The sequence below is a fragment of the Vicugna pacos genome, chromosome 35 (genome assembly GCF_048564905.1).
Source record: "Vicugna pacos chromosome 35, VicPac4, whole genome shotgun sequence".
Classification (NCBI taxonomy): Eukaryota; Metazoa; Chordata; class Mammalia; order Artiodactyla; family Camelidae; genus Vicugna; species Vicugna pacos.
The window spans coordinates 6,180,209-6,205,421 of NC_133021.1; the positions used below are offsets into that span (position 1 = coordinate 6,180,209).

Sequence of the window (25,213 nt, forward strand, 5' to 3'; positions counted from 1 at the left end):
TGTTCCCAGGTCTGGCTCCTTCTCGTGCCCTGAAATCCAGCCCCCTGTCTCCTCCGGAGAGCTGTCCTTCCCAACCAGACGGAAGTACCACCCCGCGCCGATGCTCCACCGCATCCCAAACTCGCTGCCTTCACATCTGCTTCCCTCGCTGCAAGGAGAGCTCTGAGAGATGAGGACCCCCCACCCCGACATACCCTGGGCACCTCCAGCTGCTTCTCCAGGGTATCGCTGACTGGGATGAGAGGAAGGAAGGAAGGAGTGCATCTGTAAGACCTGCCTAGCCCCTGCTTAGACAGAAGCTGTAATTTTAGTCTGCATGAACGTGGGGCACCAATAAACATGGTTGTGATGCAATTACACTTCACACTAAGTTCTTAGCATCTTAACAAATATTCATACAAGAAGATTACATACAAGTAATCTAATAAAGTGAAACTCAGTAGGCAAAACCGACACATCTTATTGGCCAAACTAACTTCTTCCTCCAACCCCCACCAATAGGCAGTGTCGGTTACCTGGGGCCTGGCAGGGGCCTGGAGAAATGAGAAGGTGTGCGGGTCAGACAGCACATTCATCCTCCCTCTTTTCAAAATGGGGACCCTCCCATCCACCCGTGGGTACAGAGGTGCAGTGCGTGAGGCTCCAGTCTCACTGGCTGACTTAACACAGGAGGATCAGAGGAGTGCAGACTACTCCTCCTTTCCACTCTTTTACTGTAAAATCCAGGAGAATAAAAACCTGCCGCTTCCTACGTGGCTTCTACCCTTTATGAGTAATGCTGTGAATGAATAAACAGAATGTCTGTGTCCATCATTTATAATTACTTCTCCAAAATTACTCAGAGGACACTATCTACCCTCCTCTACCTTCCTCCTTTGCCCTTTTGTCATGATGTCGGTTCTACATGTGAACAAGTGTATTTCATACACTTCACTCAAGATATCAGAGAAGGGAAAACGTAGGGTAAACATTTTAAAAGATGAAAACTATGATGAAACAAACAGCCTTGCACAGCACTCATTCTGGGGCACCTGCTCTGAGACATGCTCTTTTTCTGGAGAATTGTCATTGTTGACCAAAAAATACTCTTAAACTGTAAACAAGGCCTCCCCTTCCCAGCAGCTTTGAGACACACAACATTGTGTAAGTTAAAGGTGTACAAAGTATTTACCTGATGCACTAATTATATTGCAAAATGATTACTACCTTAGTATTAGCTAACACTGCACACATCACATAATTACCATGTTTCTTGTGAGCAACTTTCAAACTTGTAACACAGTATCACTACCTATAATCTCCAGGCTGTCCATCCCACCCCCAAAACTTCATCATCTTAAATTTGTACCCTTTAACCAACACCACCCTTTTCCCCCACCGCTCAGCCCTGGTCACCACCACCGTCTGTCTCTGTGGGCTTGGCGTTTCCAGTTTCCACATGTAAGTGAGATCGCATAGTACGTCTTTGTCTTCCTGTCTGACCTACCTCACTTCGCATGATGTCTACCAAGCCAGGTGTCATCCATGTTGTCACAGATGACAGGGTTTCCTTCCTCCTTGTGGCTGAATGTTCCTGTGTCTGTGTGTGTCCTTTATCCGTTCACCGTGGATGGACACCTGGCTTGTGTCCGTATCTTGGCTGTTGTGGGCAACACTGCAATGAACGTGGGGGTGCAGACACCTGTTCAAGAAGTGACTATTTTCTTTGGATAAACACCCAGAAGTGGGATTGCTGGACCCGATGGTAGCTCTAGCTTTGACTTTTCAAGAAGCTTACATACTCTTCCCCACAGAGGCTGCACCAACTTACACCCCCAGCCACAGTCACAAGGCTCCCTCCCGCCACGTCCTCGCCAACACTCGTCTGGCTTCCAACAACAGCCGGGCTGACGGGTGTGAAGTGATGCTGTGGGTGTGGCCTGTGTTTTCCTGAAGGTCAGCGATGCTGAGCACACTGCTTCTGTGTGGCCACTCTGTACGTCTTCTCTGGAAAAGTGTCTGTTCAGTTCCTCAGCCCGTTACTTGATCTGACTGTCTGGCTGTTTCAGTCTCCGAGTCCTTCATACACTCTGGACATCACCCCTTGTCAGGTATGTGGTTCCGAACATTTCCTCCCGCTCCGTAGCCGCCTTCTCCTTTGCTGAGCAGAACCGCCTGATTCGATGTGGTCCCGCTGGTTTATCTTTGCTTTTTGTTGCCTTTGCTTTTAGTGCCAAGAGCTTAGTTTCGCTTGTTGTTTAATGATATGGTTCTTGTTGGCTCCCAAACACTAAAACTCAAAACTGGGGCCTTTGCTTCCTTTCTGGTTCAGAAAATATACACAGTCTGACGGTGCACCAGGAGCCTCAGCTTCACAAGACGCAGAGAATCACCTGCTTCTTCCATCAGCTATGCCTGAGCACCTGCTATGCACCAAGCTGTCTTCAAATTGGCAGCAGTGTGAAAACGAGCAAACGAAAGTGAATTACCTACAGAAACTTATTTTATAAAACAAATGCCTAAGATAGCCTGGATTATTTGTTTTTAAATCAGCAGAAAATGGTATTCAGAGAATGGTTAGCCGAATTCAAGGATGAGGACAGTGATGACCGTTTCTGGGGCCTCAACACAAATCCTCAGGTTTCAACTTAACACGCTCTTGTCAGGTGGGCACAGTCATTATGCTCTATTAGAGATGGGAAAACCGAGGCAAGAGAGAGAAGCCAGAGCTCAGAAGAGCAAGGAGTCCTGCAGACTCAGACACAGGCAGCCTGGCCCCTCAGCTCCCCTGCAGAGGCCCCTCACTGAGGAAGCAACAGGGAAGCAGCGTGCAGCCCCAGCCCATAGCCAACGTGGCAGCTGCCCCCCTCAGGCTCCCCGAGTGGCCCCGGGGAGCCAAGCCCTCCCTGCTCCCCCAGAGAGGCTGCCCCACCATCCAAGTTCTGCTGCTTCAGAGCAGCCGTGCGGGGCCAGCCCCCTTTTCTGTTCCCTCCGACACCCCTCCCCACCCCCACCTCTGCGACACTCTCAGCCCTGCTCCCCGCCCCCCCCCCCACTGATGCGCTTGGGCAAACCAGGGCAAACCAGTGCCCGTAAGATGCGAAAGTGCTGGGAGATAACCCCTTCGGATTCATTAGCTATTTAGGGCTCTGCTTGGCATTTAGATGTTTTCTTCGTTAGAACGTAACTGAAATAAATCCATTTAGGAGGAAATTCATCAAGCCATCCAGTTAAGCGAAGTCCACACGAACTACTCCAAGTTAGCAAACTCTCTGACTCCCTCCCTCCCTGTGCAGGTCCACACTGACGACAAAGGGGATGCTCCTGCTCTAAGCTGCACGTAGGGCTGCCCGGGGCTCGCCTCACGCTGGAATTAGGCAGAAGGAGAACTATGGAGAAGTCAAAACCCCAGACAGCAACAAAACCCCCAGCCACTCACGGGCGCCTCCCTGAGATAACTGCTTCAGACTGTCCCTTAAATCATTTACAATGTAATTCTTTCCACTAAAATTAGACATTTTGAATGTCGTTTCAACCTGATTTTTTTTTAAACAAATTCACACATTTATCTGCACTTCAGTTCCAAATATCCAACTGCCTAGCTGACACTTCCAAGGCTCCCAGTTAACTGACTAGAGTCAGGACTAAATCCTCATCTCCCATCGGGTCCCAAGTCACCCAGCCCCCCAACCCCCAGCACCCCCGTCCGAGGGATGGCCCCACAGTCAGACCACTCAGACCCACTCCCCACCTCCCACGGAGCCCGTGCCCTGGCCTCCGGGGACCCCTTCATGCTTCACACTCGGCTGGGGATGCTTCCCAAATGTCACCCTGATCACCCAGCACCCCTGTCCTCAGCTGGCTGTGCTGGGCAAGGGACTTGGTCACCCTCACTGGCCCATCCCCCATGCAGAACCATTATCTGTCAGTCTTTCTGACTCCCACAATAGACCGTCAGCCCCAAGAAGGCAGGGACCAAGTCCACTCCGGCTCAGCAAACTAAATACAGGGCCTGGCACACCACAGGTGCCCAGCAAGTTGCCTAAGTTAACTAAAAGTTCTGAAAAGACCTTAAGCCTTGCTGTCTTTCAAAGGAAGTTATTGCACGTGCTGTAGTACAAATTATTATTACTATCCGGGGCCCTGGCTTGAACACCTTGTCTCTGCTCAATAAGGGGACGGGCACTTAGCTCCAGTTAACACTGCAGCTTTAACTCAACTATTCCCGTAAATCTCAACCTCAAATATTCATCAAAAGACAGTGGGTGGTGTCTTTATACACAAATACCTTATTCCTTTGGATTAAGGCAAGAGAAATATTTCTCACAAGCATTCCACTGTCACGTTTCTCTGTAAACAGATAGGCTTCGTGGTGGGGATAATTTCAGAAAGCGGTGTTTCTTTAAGAGGCACATTTCCCCAAGACGGAAAGGCGAGGACTGCCGCTTTAAAAGCTCAGTTCCCACGGCTGCACCCATTCACCTCAAGGGAAGGCAAGGAATAGAGATTCCATGACTAACCTGCCTGAGGAGCAAAATTCACACCAACAGGCTGGTCGCCGTGAAAACCCCAGCAACGTCGTGATCCATCTTACCTTATGCAACCACTTTTAATTTGGAAAAAGCACCCAGTGCTGCACCCTACCACCCACACTTCTGGAAGCCCCAGCCTGCAATCCATACCTTTTTTTGCATGTAAAACACTGAATTCAAATTAATTTTACATGCTTAGATATTTTGTAACAACTATAAGAATCCACTTGAAATCAGGACACAGTCATCTCAATTATTACTACTTTCCACTAACACATAACTTGCTTGAATTTGTCAAGAGCAAAACACAACTATCACCTACTTGGTATCAGAGGTCTCCCCCGTCCATGCGCGCGTATTTTTACATTTGACAATTTTAAGGAAGGCACAATATGCAATGTCAACAAACTGGTATCCCTGACGACATGCAAAATGGGCCCCAGTGCATTAATTTTCCTGCAGTTCTTTCCTGTTTTTTTTTCCACAACATACCCAATTTGATTTTAAGGTTTTATGTATTCAGGATTAAGGGGAATTTGGCATGTTTGAAAATCCTATTCACATTTAAGGGCATAAGTAAGAATACTCTTAAAAAAAAATAGAATAGCATCAGATTCTGTCTCTGGACCAATTCCTCAGCAAGAAATTAGTTCCTCCCCTGAAAAAGGAGGAAGGCGTGAAAAAGAAGTTATTCAGGAACTCCCCCCACCTCTACCCTCAGAATATGGACTTTTTTGTTTGTTTTTAGTGGAGGTACTGGGGACTGAACCCAGGACCTCACGCATGCTAAGCACACACACTACCACGGACCTGTATCATCCCCTCCGGGATGTGGACTTTCTACAAACAATTCAAATGATGCTACAATTTACTGCTTTTGTTTCGATAACAAAGGAATTCAAATCTCAAAACTTTCTCTTATCAGGCACATACATGATCATGTATTAAATAAGGAGAAACAGAGAGCCTCAAAAGAAATTAAAATTAGATTTCTGTCACTTACAAGCTCACTGTAAGTTAAGCAGCAATCCATTTCTTAACAGAGCAGGGTCTAGTCACGCTTTAAGAACCCCTTTCATTATCACCAGGTAAGCTCACCTGAACGGCCCTTACTCCAGATACAAAGAATACGGGCGCCAGCACCCCGGGGCTTCTCCCCCGTCGTCCGTCACCCAGAGCCAGGGCGCAGAAGCCCCGACACAGCACACTCGGGCGTGGTTTCTACCAACAGGGAAGCACCGCCCTGCCGGACATGGGTTACTGTTCAGGACTTGATGCCAAAACAAGCACGGTAACGCTCTACACTTCACACACAGGTAATAAAAAACACCTGAGACAGGATCACACTGAATTTTTAAAATCAACGCAAGTCTCTTACCTGAAAGTCCCGCCATGCGTGCATTTCAAAAGCAAAATTCGTAACAATACATTTGGAAACACTAACAGGAAACATCTGACGGGCAGTGGTGTCATTAACGCAGAAGGGGCACAAAGCAACGGCGGTCACGAGGGCGACAGGGAAGGCAAGCGGGAAGGCTGGGCTCTGACCGACACGTGCCGGTGGCTACCGGCTACCTGCCCAAACCCCAGTACATTTTACAAGTTTCTTTTTCTCAACTTTCTCCTACGTGAGGACCCGGGCCAGACGGTCCCCACAGAATCCGGGTTCTGCCCAGGAAGCAGCAGCTGCCAGTCTCCGCACAGCCCCTCCGCGCCTAGCCCCGGTCTAGACACAGTTTGTCCCCGGGGGGTGCCCATTGCCCTCCTCCAGCCCCTCCCCTGCAGGGCGGGACGGACAGGAAGGCGTCTCACAAGGCCAGCGCCAGAACAGAACGCGCATGACACTGCTCTTGGTCAAAACAAAATTACACCCAAGTGTGACAAAGGAAGTGCCTGACACCACATTTAAGTCACCTGCAGCACCAGAGGCAGAAGGGAAGGCAGTGGTGAGAGCGGGAAGGGACCCTTCCTGTTGACCATCCCCCGACTCCACATGCCGCTCAGGTGCACGTGAGACCCCCGGTCACCACCTCACCGTCAGTCCCAGGGCCGGCCCGCGGGGAGAGGTGAAGCCCCGCGTTTGCTGTGTTCTCTAAGTCGGCCGTGGTGCCCAGAGGGGCCCCAGAAGGGCCAGGAGTTCCCAGGAGCTGAGGGTGCTCCCTGACGGCAAATGACAGATCAGGAAGAACCAGCCAGGGAGAAACTGAGACCAGACCCAGCCCGGCGCTCGGGGTCTCGCAGCACAGCCGCGGTGACCGGGGCTGGATGCGCCGTGGGAACACCACGGGGCTCCGTGACTTGGTGAGTGTCAGCCGAGGAAACAGACCCACCCACCGGGAGAGAGCAGGTGCAGGCTGACTGTGCTGCTTCAGTCAGTGGCCAGTGGACCCTCTGGCTTTTTTTTTTAACTGAATTTAATTTACATGATATAAAACTGCCTAAAATCCTATTTCACTTACTAATCTTTAAAGCCTTCCTGGAAAAGGTTTTAAGGATTATTAAGGTTACAAGATGTTTTACCTTGTGCAGGACACACAGCAAAAGATTCCAGAAAGTGTGGATGACCATCATCAAAAGTCACTTGAGGATATAAAATCTAAAACACATCTTAGTAAGTTTGCTACAGTTTTAATGGCAGCTGTTTGAGGTCGCACAGTCTGCCTTATCCTAGGCTTTTACGTGATCTAATGGTCCCCCTGGTGGAAAAGGGTGTGCTAGTCTCAGTTGCTGAGTAACAAGTCACCCCCAAATCCAAACAAGGACAGCGACCACCGCGACCCGACTGAGGCTCGCAGAACCAGCAGCCACAGAGAGCACGTGAAACGGCCCCCAGGGCGGCCGTACCTGCGCTGTCAGGAAGCCTCTGCCCAGCCTTAAAGCCCCTGCTGACACCCATCGGTGAGCACCCGCATCTCCACACGAGCAGCGTCTGGAGTGGGGCATGGACGGGGGCGCGGGGGGCGCATTCCCTGTGCTGCAGAAACCTGCCACCCCGCCGTGTGCTGCCAGACACAGGGGTCCACTCAGCTCAGAGCTCCCAGGATGGAGGCACCCCACTCCCACGGCGACCGAGGCCCAGGACCACACCCGGGGCGAGGGGGCGCGGCACAGAGGCACCTCAGAGCCCATTTACATCCGCTCCACTTACTCAGACGGAAGATAAGAGCAAAGCAGGGTCGCGCCGGGGGAGGGGAGCCCCTAAGTCTGTGCTCAGAAAGGAAACTGGAGTGCAGGGTACGCTCCCGGGGTCTCTCAGCTTCCGTTACAAAACCTGAGAACCCAAAACAGGGCCAGCGAGGGCACGTCAGGCCCTGAACGAGACTCGGGGCAGCCATGTCGGCACAGCTGCCGTCAAGACACGTGGAAGCAGATTTACAATCAGCTCCAAAGAGCAGGTCGTTGTGTTTAAGAGGAAGAGTGCGTGTGTCTGAAGGAAGAAAGCGTCAGGACGCCAGAGGCTGGGGCCGCGGGGCCGTGGGTGACCCCTCCTTCTCTGTCACAGGAGGCCCTGCTATATTTGTAGAAGCGAAAAACAACCAAAAAAGAGAAAAGGGAGAGGCAGGGGGAAGAGCAGCACAACGTTCACCCGCCTCTTCCGGCGCCAGGGCCGGGGAGGACACCCGGGGAAGGACATCCAGGGAAGGACACCCGGCTCAGCGCTTCAGAAACCTCCCAGGCTGCTCAGGCTTTGGAGCCGAACCGCACGGAACTACCATTCAAGTCTCTGGATGGTACTCTCCCGGGGGACCGCAGGACAAGGATGCAGGGCACGGGACAAAGAGCAGAGGGGACAGAGGGTACAAGAGTCCCACGTCTGACCTGTGTGCTCCCGGCCACGGCAGCGGGATGGAAATCAAACATCCACGAACTTCGCAATACTTGTGACCTGAGAGCCTTCCTTTTCCATAGGATTTCCAGAAAACACGAGACACCGGCCAGTTCTGAGGCTGGCCCTGCGCTGACCGTCGGGAGGGCTGGCGTGAACAGAGCCCAGCAGCACCGGCCCCCGGCCCAGGGGTCCGGGAGCCCCCGGGGGGACGAGCGGTGCCTGCCGGCCTGTCTACCTTCCTCAACCCCACGGTGGAAGCCCACCCTGGGCTACACCTGGCTGTGATGAACAGATGAGGACATGCCGCCAGCCCCACACCCCCCACCGCGTCATTTCACTTCAAGTGTAACTCGAGGGCTGCAGCTCCTCACCAGCCAGGGCTCCTAATCCGCTGACTTCTCCCCGCAGAGCCCGGGACCCAGACCCCCACCTGCTCTGTGTCGCTCCCCCACCTCCCCGTCCAAGAGGACAGACAGAAGGTTGCTGCGGGCCAGTGAAGATGGAGCTGCAGTGTGTCGGCGCCTCAGAGGCGCCCAGGAGGAAAGGGAGATTCCTGGAGCCCTGCCCACGGGAGGACACTGGGGTACAGCCGGGCAGCACCCCCAAGGCCAGCACTGGGCTCAGAGCAGAGACCCCGCATGTGGCCTGTGGAGACAGTCATCACCGTGACGGCCCGAGTTGTAAGAAAGATATTACCTGTGGCTAAAATAAAGGGGGAACGGCATGGAAACCTCTTAAAGGTATTTCCATTTAAAACGTTGCAATTTTAACTTTCCAAAACTTAGAATTAAGTCCGAGGCACCAAAAAAATTATTGTGCCCTGGGTTCAGGGTGCTGAAGATTCACGAGGCTCGTAACAGACACGCTGGTGTGAGTGGCCCACATGCCCTTCTACGTGTGTCTGAAACAGGAGGGAGAGTGCCCCACCCACCGCGTGCCCTCCCCAGTCTGCACAAAATGTACTCAGGGCAGCACCTGCCCTGGGACTCACTCTGTCTTTGTCGTCGGCCACGTCACACAGGATGTCGTCAAGGTTGAGAATCCCTCCATCCCCGTGTTCCAGCCGGTGCACCTGTATCCAGCAGTTTGGATCCTGTGAAAGGAACAGAAACGCCGAACACAGCAAGTCAGCATCAGCAGCAAAGGGCACGCAACAGCACACTAGGATGACATTCTGCCGCAGACAGGACCGGACCCCATCAGCAACACCGCGATGGGCTGATCGTGCAGGGGCCCCTCTTTGGCTGGGCCCGGTTTCCTCTCTGTAGGACGGGGTCACTGGTGCTCGCACGTCCCTTTGGCTCAGACGCTGACCCGCTGTTATGACAGAAACCATGGAAACCAGCACCCTCGCTGTGCACGGAACACTGACCTCTCTGAAGTGTGCAGGGGTCCCCACTGTCCAGTATGGAATCCTTCTCAATCCTCCCAATCCAATCTACTAAGACATTCTAACAAGCAGGCAGCATATACAATACATCTGAAAACCTCACGTCCCAGCCCGTCTGAAGAAAAGGAGGCTGCCTGCCGTGGTGGCGCAAAGCCATCGCTACAAACACGTCTAAGCACATGGACACAGAAGAGCGCTGACATGAGCACAAGTCCGTTTCTGTAAAGAGGACATATGCACAAAGACATACCCCCAAAAACACCCCAAAACCGGCACCCGTATCCCCAACAGGGAGTGGGCCTGGGGGAAGGAAGACAAAGGGACTTAATTCTAAACGTCACACACATCTGCTTGGGTGTCTGGGTGTGCGTGCACACTCACGTATGTGCATATGCACACATGCACACACACACTAGAACATAAAGCCAGGCCCTAAAATTGTCTGAGGAAAGAACATAGTTGTTTTCAAGCTTCTACAACCTGTCCCATTCATACCCAAATGAGAACACCCTGAACTGTCTTTCACCATGAGCTCCTGAATTGTCCACAGCACAGAATTACTGATAAAAAGTTCAAGCCAGGTTTCAACACTCCATTTTCCCCACCTGATCAGCTGTGCTTGGTACAGCTCTTTCTTTAAGGGAAGGCTGGGATTGAGGAGGCAAAGGTGAAGGACAGTTAAAACACAGGATCTGGACCCTCCCCCAGATCCGCCGACTCAGACCTTCCAGGGCTGGGGCTGGGGAATCTGGACCCTCATGAAGCCTCCAAGAGAGAATCCTCCCTCACTGCTGGTGGGATATAAACTGGTGCAGCCACTATGGCTAACTTAAAAAACTAAAAACAAGGTTACCATATAATCCAGCAATCCCACTCCTGGGCATATATCCAGAAAAAATGAAAATTCTAATTCGAAAAAACACCTGCACCCCAACGTTCACAGCAGCACTATTCACAATGGCCAAGACATGGAAGCACCTAAATGCTGACAGATGACTGGATGAAGAAGATCTGGTATATTTATACAATGGAATACAACTCAGCCATAAAAAATAAAATAATGCCATTTGCAGCAACATGGATGGAACTCGAGATCGTCATACTAAGTGACGTGAGTCAGACAGAAAAAGACAAATATCATGTAATATCACTTACATGTGGAATCTTTAAAAAAAATACAAATAAAAACTTACCTACAAAAAAAATAGACTCACACAGAAAACAAACTCATGGTTACCAAAGGGGACGGGGGCGGGGGAGGGCTAAACTAGGAGTTTGGGATGAGCAGACACACACTACTGTATATAAAATAGATAAACCACAGAGTCCTACTGTGTAGCACAGGGAACTACATTCAATATCTTGTAATAACCCATAACGGAAAAGAATCTAAAAAATTAGACTTGTATCTATAACTGAATCACTTGGCTGTACACCTGAAGCTAACACAACACTGTAAATCAACTACATTTTAATTAAATACATATATCCAATAAGAAAAAAAAGAAGTGTTAACTTACAATGTAGTTATGAAAAATGAATAAATTTTAAAATTCGTATTTTCTTGCACAGTAATGGTTAAAATGTAAATACTCAATCTATTCGTTTCATCTAGCAATTCCAGGCTTTCAAACACAAGTAAAATAATGTTACTACTAATGACAGAAGTGCCAGTACGTATAAGGGATAAGTACTTCTATTATCCTTTCACATGTTAATCCTCCGCATTTAAAGGTTTCTTAAACATTGGGCAGATAGATCTATAGGCCAAAAACAAAATCTCAGAAATGGAAAGAATATAAATCAAAATACAGTAATGACAAACAGTAGTAATCCACATGCAAATTTACAAAAATTTAATCTCAATTAAAGGAACCCAGTTATGTCCCTGAAGTCTCTCTTCCCTCTCAGATGAGAAAACTGAGGCTCTGAGCGTAAGGTGCTGACGGGAAGTCACCACCAACAAACGCTGTCAGCCAGGACGCCCCAGGGTTCACCGCGGCCCCTCTCGCGCCCACGGTGGTGTCAGCTGGCATCACAGGTGCCCGTCTTCTCCCAGCCTCTTCCCGACAGCGTCACTACTTATACTTTGCATAATGGGGATGTGCATAAAGTATTTATTTTAATAAAAAGGTTTTGACTACTTAAAAATCAAGTCTGACAAACCACTCACCCGAGTATTCCATGACAGTCCTAACCTCACGAACTGAAGTGATGGTTCTCCGAGCGGGAGCCCACCTGAGATCAGCCTCGCAACTGGTGAGAACCCCTAGTCTCGGGGTCTACCCCGGGCCTGCCGAACCCAGATGCCTCAAGGCTAAAACGCTTTGTGTTCCTTCCACGTGTTGTTACGTGTTATGTTCTAGCTCATAAATCTATGGATTAAGCCTTCACGAACACGTTTTAAATCAAACAGACATTCATTACTGCATCTTAAAAACATAGATGTTTGACACTCCTGTGATAACCATACAGACAAATTCCACAGACAGGGTCAGAGACAAAGTCTCTCAGAGTCGCCTCACCTCTAAGCTCTCTGCAGAGAAGGACAGACAGCACATCTCCAGACCCGAGCCCTCCCGGCACTTGCGTCTCAGACAGCGGCCCTCAAGCAGCCCGTGACGCTGGAAGCCGCCCAATACCCCAGGAAGGTTGTTAATATATTTGAATTAATATAGGACCTGATAAAAAATATTGTTCAGTTATCAGTTATTCCCAGATGGACATCCCAAAATGAATAAAAGGACGTCCATCTGGGAATAACTGATAACTGAACAATATTCTTTAACAGGTCCTATACTAATTCAAATATATTAAGCTTATATCCGTTATCTTCCCCCTAAAACCAACGTCTTATCTTCACTCCTGACAGCACCATCCTCCTCTGACTGAACCTAATCAATCCACAAACCTAACCTCGTTCCAGGAAATGCAGGGGGTGCAGAACGAGCCCCATGGCACCAAAGGTAACAACCAGACAAATCCAGAAGGTGAGACTTTTAACAACACAACTACACTGATCTCTCTTCAAAAAAAAAAATAAATCCATGCTGTCTAACCTCTGGGTGCAGCGTATGATCCCAGAGCAAATCCAGCAACGGGAGAAAAACTTTACAAAACAGCCCAGCACTGGGACAACTGAAGAATCTGTCACATGACGTGACAGAGCTGATAACCGGAAAACCCCCTGGGCGGGACGGGATCCGTGTACAGGAATTACATAAAACAGTCCTGTGTTTAGGCAATGTGTGAATTATTCAGGGGTGAGAAGTGTCATCATATCTGTGATTTGGTCTCAAATGGTTCTGCTCAGAAAACAATCAGTGCTGTTGCTAATGTAGATTTACGTGCACACAGGAAGAAGGCCAAAGCCCCAAAATGTTGAAAATCGGTCACTCTGGGTAAAGGGTTCAGCCTACCCTTCTGCAGTTTAGAAACTTTTCAAGAGAAAATGTTAAAAATCTGTCATTTTGAAAAACTGGGGACCGTTCTGATCTAAGAGACCTGATTCACGGTGGAGGCGTCACTGAATCCTTCTTGGGGTCAAAAAAAAAAAAGCCCACTGTTGTAGACATCGCAGACACAGCTGGGGGAACTTCACAGGGACTCAGTGTTAGATGATACTAGAAAATCACCCTTAGTTTTCCTCGGTCTGATATCAGCCTTGTGGACACGTAAGAGAATGCCCTCATTCTTAGACGATGTGGGCTGAGGTAGGCAGACACTGTCACGGCATATGCTTTTTACTTTAAAATAGTGTGTGTGTGTGTGCATGTGTGTGTGTGCGTGTGTGTGCTTGTGCTTTAAACCGGCAAACTGGTGACAAAGCTCTAAGAGGTGGGACTCCCAGCCAGGATGGAGGTGGCTGGGGACACCTCACAGGTGAGTGGAGCCGGGCAGGAAGCTGACACCCCAAAGGCCGCAGAAGTGACCGGAGGCAGCTGGCAGGAGCCAGGGGGATGCCTCTGGGCAGGAGCTGGAACCTGGACAGAGACTTCGCCTCAGCAGAGACACAGCCCGAAGCAGAGCGTAGGGGGAGCTACTCCAGGGCCTCCTGCCGTGGGCCTCCCACCTCCCACTCCCCAAATCCAACAAGAGGTCAGCTGACACAGCTGTACTTTGAGGTTTTCACGACAAGTTGGGGAAAAGATCAATTTTAAACAACCTCAGTGACCCAGGGTTCACTAGAGTAAGGGAGCCGGCGCCTTCCCATGCAGCTCCGAGTCCTAAACTGTCCTGCGTATCCTGACGGGGGTGGGGGTGCCGGGAAGGAGAACCAGGTACCATGCATCAGAATCCTTAAAACTGAACACACCCACTAACCCAGGACTTTACCTGCGCAGTTACATGGTCACATTCAATCAGATGTTTCAATAAACAATAATACAGAACAAGAAACCGGCTACGTGTCCAACAATTAGCAGTTGCCTGAGTCCATCCAATCAGGGAAACACTATACAGCAACTCAAGGGCTGTGCACAGAATACCACGGAGTGTCGTCTCGCCCGGAGTCGGAAGACAGTGCAGGCAGAAGGAGCCACAGACAAGAGCCAGAACCACTGCACGCACGTGGAGGCCTCGTTACACCTGCTGGTTTTCCATAATGAACACGTATGTACAGCTTCACAATTCTGTCCCCTTACATAACCGTGACCACGTCTCCTCCTTTCCCTTCCTCCTCGTGTTCTCAGTAACGCAACCACCTTCTGACTCATCCCACTGCCTCCAGACCCCCGGCCTCTCAGCCCTGCTGCCACCTCCACCGTCACTGAACACTTGTCTCTGTCCCGCGATGAGCCATTTCCAGTGACTCACTACCTCCCAAACGTCAGAACTCAGCACCCCAGGCCGAGCACCCACACTCCCTCCAAGGCTGCTGCCCCAGATCTCCCCAGGTCCCATCGCAGGCCCTCAGCTCTCCCGAGACCCCACGCCCAGCGCAGATGCTCAGCAGACACTGTCACCCCTGCCCACGCACCTGGACACCTCCCCCCACAGCTCAACTCCCCCCCTGCACCTGCTGCTTCCCAGCCTCGACCCAAACAGCTGCCTTGGTGAAGCACACTCCAGCCCCGAGACGCTCTCCCCGACCACCTCCGTCACTTAGAAGCCCAGCTCCCTGCACACCCGCCCTGCTCTGCTAGTCTCTAGATCAGTGCCCCCTCAAGGCAGGGACGCTCTCCTGCTTTTTTATCATAAAACAAAGAACAAAGCACCCAGTTGTTGCATAAATAAGGTGTAAAACATACATAATAATAAGTCATAACCCTGCGGGGCAAGGAAAACAATTTAAACCCAACTTCCTCAGAAACTAGAAGCAACAGACACAGGCTGGCACTCTCCTCACTGCAAAAAGAAACTCGGGGGACACGCAGGCCCCGTCCCCCTCACCCCCTCCCCGACTCCGGAACCAGCTCAGGAGACAATGCGGACGGACGGACACTCCAAACGCCAGAGATCTGCGGGGAGACCTTCAGATGCTCCCCTCCCACGGCAGGAGCCCAAGTTCCGGCATAAACACCTTCATTCTCACTCACAGAGCCGAGTCCCCAGCACCTCAGCCTGGAGACCCAGACAGAAGCGAGCTGACGCCTGGATGGACCTGCCAACAACCAGGAAGGGGGGCCAGGCAGCAGCTCAGCTCGGCCCCCCCAGGGCCCCGCCCTTTCTGGTCCCGGGGAGGCCAGGACCACCGTGACGGGAGAAGGGATGGGGGCGGGGTGGGGGAGCCTGGGTCCCCAGAACAGGACGACCCTATCAGCCCCGCCCTGGCACTCACATCCCGGCCAGTGCCCGCCTGGCTCCCGGGCAGACGGAGGGACCAGAGGCAGGACATCCACCTGGTCCGACATCATCGCCCCCGCAGCTGCCGCTGAGGAGGGAGGTGGTGTGAGCTCACCTTCACTCCAATGTCTACAGCCATGGTGCTCGTGTCTGACTCTCTGCCTCTTGCAGGAGAATCAAAGAGATTTGTCAGGGGGACAAATGTGGAAGGAAAAAGGGATCAAGATAGGGCACTTTCTCTTTATCTTTTTGCTTAAAATAATTTAAAAAATAATGAAAACATACCAGCCACCAGCTGGTAAACGTGACTAACTTCGCTACGAGGAGGCAGTGCTGTGCACCACGTCACCTTTCAAAGCACAGGGACCGAGGAAGAGCCTCGTTCAGGTGCACCCGGCAGTGCTGGGCCCGGAGCGGCAGGAAAGCAGCTCACAGCCAGTGAACAGGGCCTCGGCACCTCGCAGCCCAGACCCGCCCTGCGGCCTGGCAGCCCCAGCCCGCCCGCCGTTCAGACACTGAGGACCACACCTTGGGGCTCTCTCTAAGCTGGCTGAAATGCGGGCCGTTTTCCTAGTGTTTACAGAAGAAATAACCAACCTGAGAGGCCCTTAAGGTTCTCATCCAGCATTACCCAAAAAACAAAAATAAAAAACCCTGCCCTCCCCTATTTACTCTCCAACCAGCAAACAAGAGAGGCCGACTCCGACCCAAACGAGTTTCTCTGACTCGGAGACAAAACCTCCCTGAGCCATGACAAACTCTAAACAGCTCAGAATTCTCAACCAAACCAACAAACCTTGACCCCAAAGCAGCGTCCACCTCCCCACAACGTGTTACTTAATCCAAACACCAGCTCCCCATTTTTCTTCCAGAAACTACCTCAAATTGCATAAAACCCCTCAGTTCCTTACACCTGGCGATGCCAAGCATCCCTGAATCAGAAGAAACACCCCCAAAACTAACGCAGAAGAGGCCACAGGAGACGGTGGGTTTTGGCAGAGAACTTGCACCTACCTCGGATCTCCTCTTCAGAAGCCTGGGCAAATGGCTCTGCAGCTACCCCCTGCGGCCCCCAGGCCCACATCCAGGGCCGCCCCTCTGGTGTGGGGTCTGGCTCGGAGCCCCACAGCAACACAGCATCACAAGTGTGGCCTTGGAGCGCGGCCCAGACCACAGGCACCCAGGAGGCGGAGGGCCTGCCCTGTGTGTCTCTCAGGACAGCTGGTGCCAGAGGCGGGACACCCTCCGCCTCCCAGAACCCGAACCGGACCAGGGAGGGAGCCCTGATGGTATCTTCACAGGACGTGCCCGAGGCCAACCTCATCTTATCACCAGGACATCTCTCTCTGGGACACACGTCAGCTTTGGGGGAGGTTTAAAGCGGGAAGGGATTGGCAGCGACAGACAAAGGGCACACAGGCGCCACACACCTCAAGTCCAGCCAGTCAGTCCGGGGGGTCTCCCTGCCGCGTGCCCTCCTCCGGCTTGTGTGTCCCCCTGGACAGCGGACCCAAATTTCAATTCCTGCCACCACCCACCTCTTCACAACAGGGTCTGCAGCCCGTCTCCCCACGGCTCCTATACGTTGTGAGGATGCGCTGCTGTGCGGGGTGGCCCTGACGAGCCATGGACCCTCCCGGTCACCCCCACCCACGTGGGGCACCTGCTGCACGGTGGACACTGACCACGGGCAGGGTCCTTCCCCCGGAGCCTCCAGCCCCGCTCACGCACCAGAGGGGCTCACTCTCCAACACAGCCCCACACCCCCAGTTCACCAATGCGAGCTGCCAGGCATCGAGGCTCAGCCTGCGGCCCCTTACTAACCCGTGTGTCTCAAAGCCTGTTGGCACTTAGATTTCTCCTGAAAATCCCTTATGTGACTCAAGACCTTACCTGGGCCCATCTGTTGAACCTCAAATACATTTCAAATGGGGGAATTTTGAAGGAAGGGTGCTCCAAGGTGCTCCCTGAAACACGCCAAGCGGCCGGTGCAGGTCCCAATGTGCGGCATCTTAGTCCCTTCCACCCACGGCTGGTGCACCACCCTCACCAAGCTTCCCTGACAAGGCATCTGAAATTCAGGTCACTGTGCCTTCGGTCCATTGCTTCTGGGAAACCATGGGACAAAGCACTTCAGGAAAAAAGAAAGCCACTAAGCAGCACACACGAAGCACGAAGACAGAGAGCAGCCAGCAGAGACCCCACCCGTCTGGACCACTTCCCTCCACAGCAAACCTGGGAGTGAAGTTTCTGATAAAAATCCTGCACGGAAGCAAGTAAACAACTTTGCTGAGCCGGAACCCGGGCAAAACTTCCTTACACAAGCCCGTAATTAAAGCGCGAAATGGACCGGCTACCAAGAAGCACACGTGTGACTCTACGCCCCCGGGCGGGTGGGGGGCAGCAGGCAGCAGCCAGGCTGGCTAGCGAGGCTCTGAGGACGCGCGCACAGAGCAGCGGGATGAGAGCGCGGCTCCGGTGACAGCGGCTCCGAGTGGGCGCCCTGTCCACCCCCCATAAAGGGGCGGGGAGGGGACCGCGGGCGTATCCCAACACGGCGCCGAGGCCTCGAGTGCGCAGATGAGGGGGGTCATCTCTAAGGTTCATAGATGCTCACAGCCACGAAAACTCAACCCGCTCCAGGCAGAAAGGAGACAAGCATTTCCACAACCACCAGATCCGACCTTGGAAACAGCTTGAAAGACAAAGCTACGCCTCCCGAACCTCCCCCCACACGCTCCATGACACACACTCGTGTCTGCAGAAGCACAGCGCGGCGCTCCGCAGGCCCACCCACCGGAACAGCTCTCCTCACCTAGAGCCCTGGGGTGGTGCCAGACCCCCCGCTCCTCGTCCCCCGAAGTCCGGGAGCAAGGACTGTCCAGACTCCCGGGGGTTCGCCAGCAGGAGCCGTCGAGGACGCGGGAGACGTGCACTGGGAGGCTCCGGACGACTGAGACACTCGACGCTTTGCACACGTTTACCAGCCGCAGCGACACACGACCAGGCAGCGAAGACCTTCCCGCGCTGACAGAGAGCAGCGCTCGCATCTCAGAATGAAGCGGGCAGAGCTGGTCTGCGTAAGACCCTGCCCTCTGAGACTTCAGGGTCAACACCGCGAGGCCAGCACAGGTGCGGGAAGCTCGCTAGTAACAACGCCTGGTGACCGAAACTACGCTCAGAGAACACCGAGGACAGCACCTCATGAAGGAACGTTCTGACCTCAGTCAGGGGGACTTCAGGACAGAGGCGGACGTGATGCATCCTCCCTCCCGGGACCGCAGTGAGCTGAGCACAGCCTAGCCGTGCGCTCGAGGCCCCGCCGGGGCCGGGCCGAGGGGCGGCTTCCAAACCCCGAGCGAGTCCTAGCCCCAGTGTCATCTCAAGCCTCATGTCTGAGCTCAGCATCTGGTAAAACAAGGTAACGTCACCAATAGTGGCAGCAAATTCCACCCACAAGCTGAGATCTGACAAGCACTTCAAAAGACCCCAGATCAACTTTTCAGAATTCCAAAATTTTCGAGACTGTGTGACTATCTTGGGGCCACGCACTTCCTTCATCCCACCTCTGTTTGAGGTTAAATCCCATCCAGGTCAAACTCCAGCCCTCAGACGTGTGCAACGTCAAGGGTTCCTTCAAGCCTCCCCTCCGGGCACACGCGGGCTCTTTCTGTTTGTCAAAGGACCTCACGGCGGGTCAATGAGGCTCCACCAGGAAAACAGAAAACCCGTCTGACACGTGCCCCTGTGAGCGCAAGAGAAACAGCCGCTCTTCAAGGCACCTGCCAGGCTCTACGTGTGCCCAGCACAGCCCTGCCGGCCTCCCCGCCACTGAGCCACGGCCCGGGTGCAGCACCACCAAGCAGCCAACACCACACACTGGGCTGAATTAGCATAAAGTCGGCACATCCAGGTAACTGAGCTGCGACACGGGAGCCCGTGCTGAGTCTGCGACACCATCTGGCCTATGTGTGCACTTGCTCTGGTGCAAAGCTTCTGTGTGGGCCCGTCCCCAGTCACATGACACTCCCGCAAAAACCTGTCTCTGTTTTGGATGGACCCACAACCAAGAGGGTTGGAAGGGGGAGGGTACAGCTCAGGGGCAGAGCGCATGCTTAGCGTGCAGGAGGTCCTGGGTTCAATCCCCAGTCCCTCCATTTAAATAAATAAAAACCTAATTACCTCCTCCCAAAAAAGATTCAGTTTAAAAAAAAAAGAATTGGAACCAAAATTTCAGTTCATGGTGCAGAGTGTGTTAGGAAGCAGTTTCTTCATAGGCGAATCTGAAAAGCCCATGGGTTACTGACACTCACTTGTCTCTTTTTTCCCTTCTGACAAAAAGATTCCGTTTTGTACCCTGTCAAGAATTCTCAACTCACCTAAAATAAAACCCATAGATATACAAATACATACCACTGAAGTCCTACATATGTTCCAAGTCATTTAGGGAGAGAGATCCATCACCGTTTACATAGTATAATTTGTCCCTAAGCATGTCCATCTCATTTAATGAGAAGTCACGCGTTCTGAACTAAAACCTGGAGGGCATCTGACACAACTGTGACCCGCCTCACACCAGGAAGGCAAAGGGCCCACCCTGCGGAGGGCGACTCGCTGGTCCTCAGTCCACGCCAGACACACCGGCACCCGCGACAAGGCTTCAGGACAGGGACGTGACACTGAAGCAGACCTGACGTGGGGTGTCTAACTCCTGAGCAACGTCCCCTCTTCCTGCACAAAGCCCAGTGGCGACCAGAAGGCAGCTGCAGAGCAGAGGGGACTGCGGTCTAAAGGCAGCAGAACTCTCATCTCCAGACCACGTTTCTTTCTGTCCTGTATCTCCACAATGTCTTTGGAAAGAATCAAACAAGTGTGGGAAGAACCGAGTGCAAACCACGTGAAAAGGAAGAAAGTGATGGAGGCCCCTGGGGACCGCAGGGCAGGGCAGGGCAGCAAAGGAGCTGACCCCTCCCCCAGACCCTCACCGCCGCTGGTGCGGACACGCCGGGCTGGATAGGAAGGGGGGGGTGTGGGGGCCTCCCTGTGAGTGCCCGGTGTGCACGAGGGCCGGAGAGGTGACGGGCCCCACCCGCGCAGGGACAGCAGGGAGCCGGGCGCTGTGGTTCCACACCCCACATCGCAGACACTGCTGGACCAGTGTCTCCGGGAGCTGTCAGGAGCCACGCTTCTGCCACTTAGGACGAGATTAAAGAAGAAAGTGAGAGACCTAACAAGCAGGTTGATTCCGTATCTGATGGAAAAAATAAATGGGCATTTATATCACCACCAACCTGAGTGAGATGAAAAAGATGTGTACTGGGGTTCCACCAACACCTTCAACTAAGCGTCTATTAGACTGCAAACGTATCAACTCTAATGCTAGAAAAATACTGGCTTTATTTTCCAAACAGTAATAAGTAAGGTTTCATGTGCAGCCACCCTGTTATTCACTCTTGGACTTTCCAGTGACATCACCTCCACAGAAAACAAGTTACAGTTTGTTTTATAACAACTACCCCAGTTCCAAGAGTAAACTGGCTCAGTGCTTCTGCACAGGGTCACTGTCGACCGTGGTCACAGGACACGTCCACGGAGGGGTCAGGACTGGGAGAGACTGCTCATCAGGGGGAGCGGGGGCCTCACATGTGGGATTCAACGGGCCACCCCCGTGGTCCCCCAACCCCAACCCCGTCGGGACACAGGCTTAAGGCCTTAACCTCAAAAACGTCTAGTGTCACACTGTTTGCCTCTGCATCTGGGATGTCGCAAAGCATTTTTAAAACCTTCTTCCAAAAAAGAATCGCCTGTACGAAGCACAGCCAAGAGCAGGGTGTGCTAGTCCAGTGCTCCCCCCGCCAAATGCACGTACAGACCGAAGGGCAGAGGGTGCCCCCACTCACACGTACCAACAAAACCTCGAGGAGAAGCCGTCAAGGACAGCTGAAGCCACACGCACACACACACGTGCACGCACACACACCAGCAAAACCTTGTGCCCACTACGACTCTCTGCAGGGTTTCCCCCTCAAAGGAGCCTGGTGCCTGACTCCCCACCTCTGATCTCTCTACTTTTTTCCACTCAGATCACTATTTCACACAATCCTTTAAAAACCAAAGTGTATTAGGTATCAGTCAGATCAGAGGAATTGATCGCAGCTGTATCACGTCAAGAAACCATTTAAACTCCCCATGTTCACAGCTTGCTCCGGCCAGGGGCTGGGGTGGGAGACCCCAGCACCGCACACTGTGTGTTCCCCTAGTACACGGTGATTCGGATACACTCCCGTCAGCATCCCAACGGCACAGCAGAGGCACTGAGGCCCGGCGGGCGCAGTGACCCCGCAGGGATGTGGGAGGCTGGCTCCAGGCGTAGGGTGGGGCCCGCAGCGGGGCGTCGGGACCAGGGGCCTCTGATGCTGGGTCCAGTCCAGCTTCCCTGACTCAGGGCGGTGGCTCTGGGACCGCCGTGAGGACCAAGAGCCGCCAGCAGAGGACACCCACGAGCAGAGGTCCCATCCCCGCGGCAGGCGTGGGAGGGAGCTCATCCCCATCGAGGTAAAGCGCATGTAGTAACTGCGGCTTTTCATCCAGAACACAGTCAGAAATCAGAATAAACTGTGTGCTCATCAGAAAGTGAACAGGAAGTCTGTGGATGTTGCAAAACGAATCCTATACTGTTCAGAATATTTTCCTAAATAAAACACTTTTTAAGGAGGCAAAAAAAAAAATTTAAAAACCCAACACAGTGTGTTTGGAAGCTGCATTTGTCTGAGGCCACACAATTAAAACCTCCTCCCAGATCAGGCCCACGCTGAAACTCGCACAAGTCGCCCCTGGGAACAGAGCAATGGTGATGGTTACCCTCTTCAAATCTCTAACAGGAGCAGTGTTTTTTAAGCTTATACATTTCTATATTTGCAAGAAAAATGTTTCCAAGTGTAATAGTACATTTCTAAATTTGCTTGTAAAATAACTAAACTGGATATAATAAACTGCTCTAATCCTAATGTCAATAAACCATTTAAAATAATTTGGTGACCATCACAGTAAACACAGCACACAGAGCCACAGGAAGTATTAAGTGAAAACACATCTCTCTCAGTTGACCTGGACACAAACCACGAGACACTTTCGTTTCTCCCTTCACCACTTCGCCGCGTTATCCATCCTGAGAAGCACCAGGGGTCAGGGCAAGGAGGCGCCAGGATCAGGCAGCCCTGCAGAGGGCGGACATCCCCCCCCCATCACACCGGGGTCCGGATGCCATGGTTCAAGGGACGGCTGTGCGTGGAGCAAGTGCCTGAGCAAGAGCAATGCCAGCGCCGTCCATCAGGTCACCAGCCAAGGGGCTTCTGTCGTGCTGGCCCGCACAGCAGGAGCAGTGGGAGCCCTGCGCCTCACTCGAGCCGAGTCCTGAGCCTCTCCCCCTGCCTCAATCCCCTCCTGAGAAACGTAGGTGACAAGAGTCCCCAAAACACAGACTAGTTAGACTAAAGGAGTCGGAATCTTAAAAGCAGTTAAAGCAGCTCACGGCATTTAGTCACTGCTCAGTTGGTTACCTACTATTATTAGGGGCAGGATCTTCCAAAAAGTCCCTTCATCAACAGCACAGGCTGGTGCTGCACACTGGGGGCACAATGCCTAGTGTCACTCTCCCTCAACAGGGAGACAGGGTGTACGCAGTGGTTCTCAGCACTGACTCCACCAGAAACACGCGGGGAGCGTCTTTAACCAGCTACCCACCACCCAGCCCAGGCCAGCCGAGAGAAGCCAGTGCCCGCCCACCTCCCGCGATGGCCACGTGCCTGAACGACCCCCAGGAGTGGCGTCTGCCTGGCGTGGACGGACTCTCCCATCACCGTGAGCACGCGCGTGGTTTACAAGCCCTGCTCGGCCACGTGGCAGCTACACGTGGTGTCTAGGCATAAATTTCTCCTACTGATATTTGGTCCCAGCTCCAAGGGTCGGTATTGATAATCAATTCACGCCTTGTGGATTTCTGCCTAAATTTAACCATCGATAGTCAACCTTCTCTGAGCCAGATGCAATGTAACTTCCTAAAGCTCTCAGCTGTAACGATTTTCATAGCCAGGAGTCGGTGGTTTCCTGAAACAAAAGCTATTCTCCCTCAGACGCTCAGGGAAGGCCGGCACCACATCTGAACCCAGGCCCGGGGCGGGGGGGGGGGGGGGGCTCCTGCGCCCAGTACCCTGGGCCCTGGCAGGCTGGCCACGTCCACACGTCCCTGCGGACTGGGAAACAGCGCTGGTCCCCGCTCAAGCAGGTGGGAGCGCCAGCCGCTTCCCTCTCTGCAGTTACCAAGGGGCAGCTGAGGTCTAAGGACCCCCACCCTTGGGGCCACAAACACCGGCCCTCCAACTCCCACATCACATAGCGTGAGGGAGGCCCACCTTCGGAGAAGCCAGGCCTGAACGCTGTGGGCGGGAGCCCCGAGCTCATGTGCCTAGGGGGACCCAGAGAACAGGCAAAGCGGGTGGAGAGGAGGCCAGCTGCAGGGGTGGGCTTTCTCCTGCCCGGTGTCCTAGCGATCCACGTGGCAGCTTCTCGTCTGCGCAGGTGGCCGGGCCAGACAGCGGGGAGGCACTGCTGCCCAGATCACGCCCCACACCCCGACGGGGGGCACGACGGCCTTCCAGGCAGTGAGTCTGAAAGCACAAAGCACTCTCACCTGGAGCTTCGGAAGACTCAAAGCTGACTTAACTGAAGCAAGCCTGAGCACACCAACCAGAGCACCTCTGTGCGTGTCCCCCTCGTCAGAAGCCAGCCAAGGTACAAGCCTGGTGACTCGTGGGCTCGGAGCGCTTCAGACTTCCTTTCTGCCTCTGGTCTTCTTCTCCGTCCCTGGGCCAGCACTGTGGCCAGAATGAAACTCCTACAGTCCTGTTGTTGTTAAACACTCTCTTCTTTGAGAAGAGGGGGTTTCCTGCTGGGGGTGTGGGAAATAGCCACCCCCTACGTGGGCACAGGCCACTCCACCTGCCCCACTGACCACCTCGGGCGTGATCACTCGGCGCCCTGGGCACAGCCTGGGGGCACCTGACATCGGACATGTCACATCCAGCGTCAGCAGCGAGAGAGGTTAACACCAGGCCCCTGCACACATTCTGGGTCAAAGAGCACGTTTATTCCGTCTGTGTGATTGGAGTCCAGGTCTGAGGCTTAGCAGCGTGTTGTGTTTGATAGATCCACAGGTGACAAGCACGCACAGCAAAAGCCCTTCACTCTCCGTTTCCCTCAGCCTAGTTAAGAATCTACCATAATTAATAAACAGGTTTCAGGAAAAGCGCTCACATTCCAGCTCTCAAATACTGAACAAAATTATACAGTGCTTCAAACATACAGACATCCTTCAGGAAATGAGTGCATTAAACACAACAAATAAAACTTAACAGACTCTGGTAATAAGGGTCGTTTGTGAACATCTTCACAGGTTTGAAAGTCACGTTCCTAGCCAGCTAGTCCTAATCTTAAATACTTCCACAGACTGTGACGACACAGGGCACTTCAGAAATAAAAGGAACAGAGTTCTCCTCAATCCAGAATCAGCACCTAAAAGATGAGTAAATAGAAGCAGGGAACATACACACCACAGAGTGCCTCCCCGCCTGAAAGCGCTCCGCACCCACCCCCCCATCCTGATGCTCCTGACCGGCTCGCAGTCACACCGCACCGCTGCCT

General features: G+C 52.8%; 1 protein-coding gene and 1 long non-coding RNA gene across 2 annotated transcripts in view; one reads left to right on the plus strand and one right to left on the minus strand.

The window, feature by feature from the left end:
* The window catches only part of LOC116277073 (partitioning defective 3 homolog), a 117,846-nt gene that overhangs the window by 30,352 nt on the left and 62,281 nt on the right, over nt 1-25,213 (minus strand). Inside the window, exon 2 of the mRNA XM_072955214.1 lies at nt 9,332-9,433. Coding sequence (XP_072811315.1) covers nt 9,332-9,433 — 102 coding nt within the window. The remainder of the gene's footprint in view (nt 1-9,331; nt 9,434-25,213) is intronic.
* Nucleotides 1,342-2,958, plus strand: LOC140691568 (uncharacterized). The gene is made up of 3 exons (XR_012067304.1): nt 1,342-1,440; nt 1,794-2,090; nt 2,312-2,958. It is a non-coding gene; the product is annotated as an uncharacterized lncRNA (long non-coding RNA).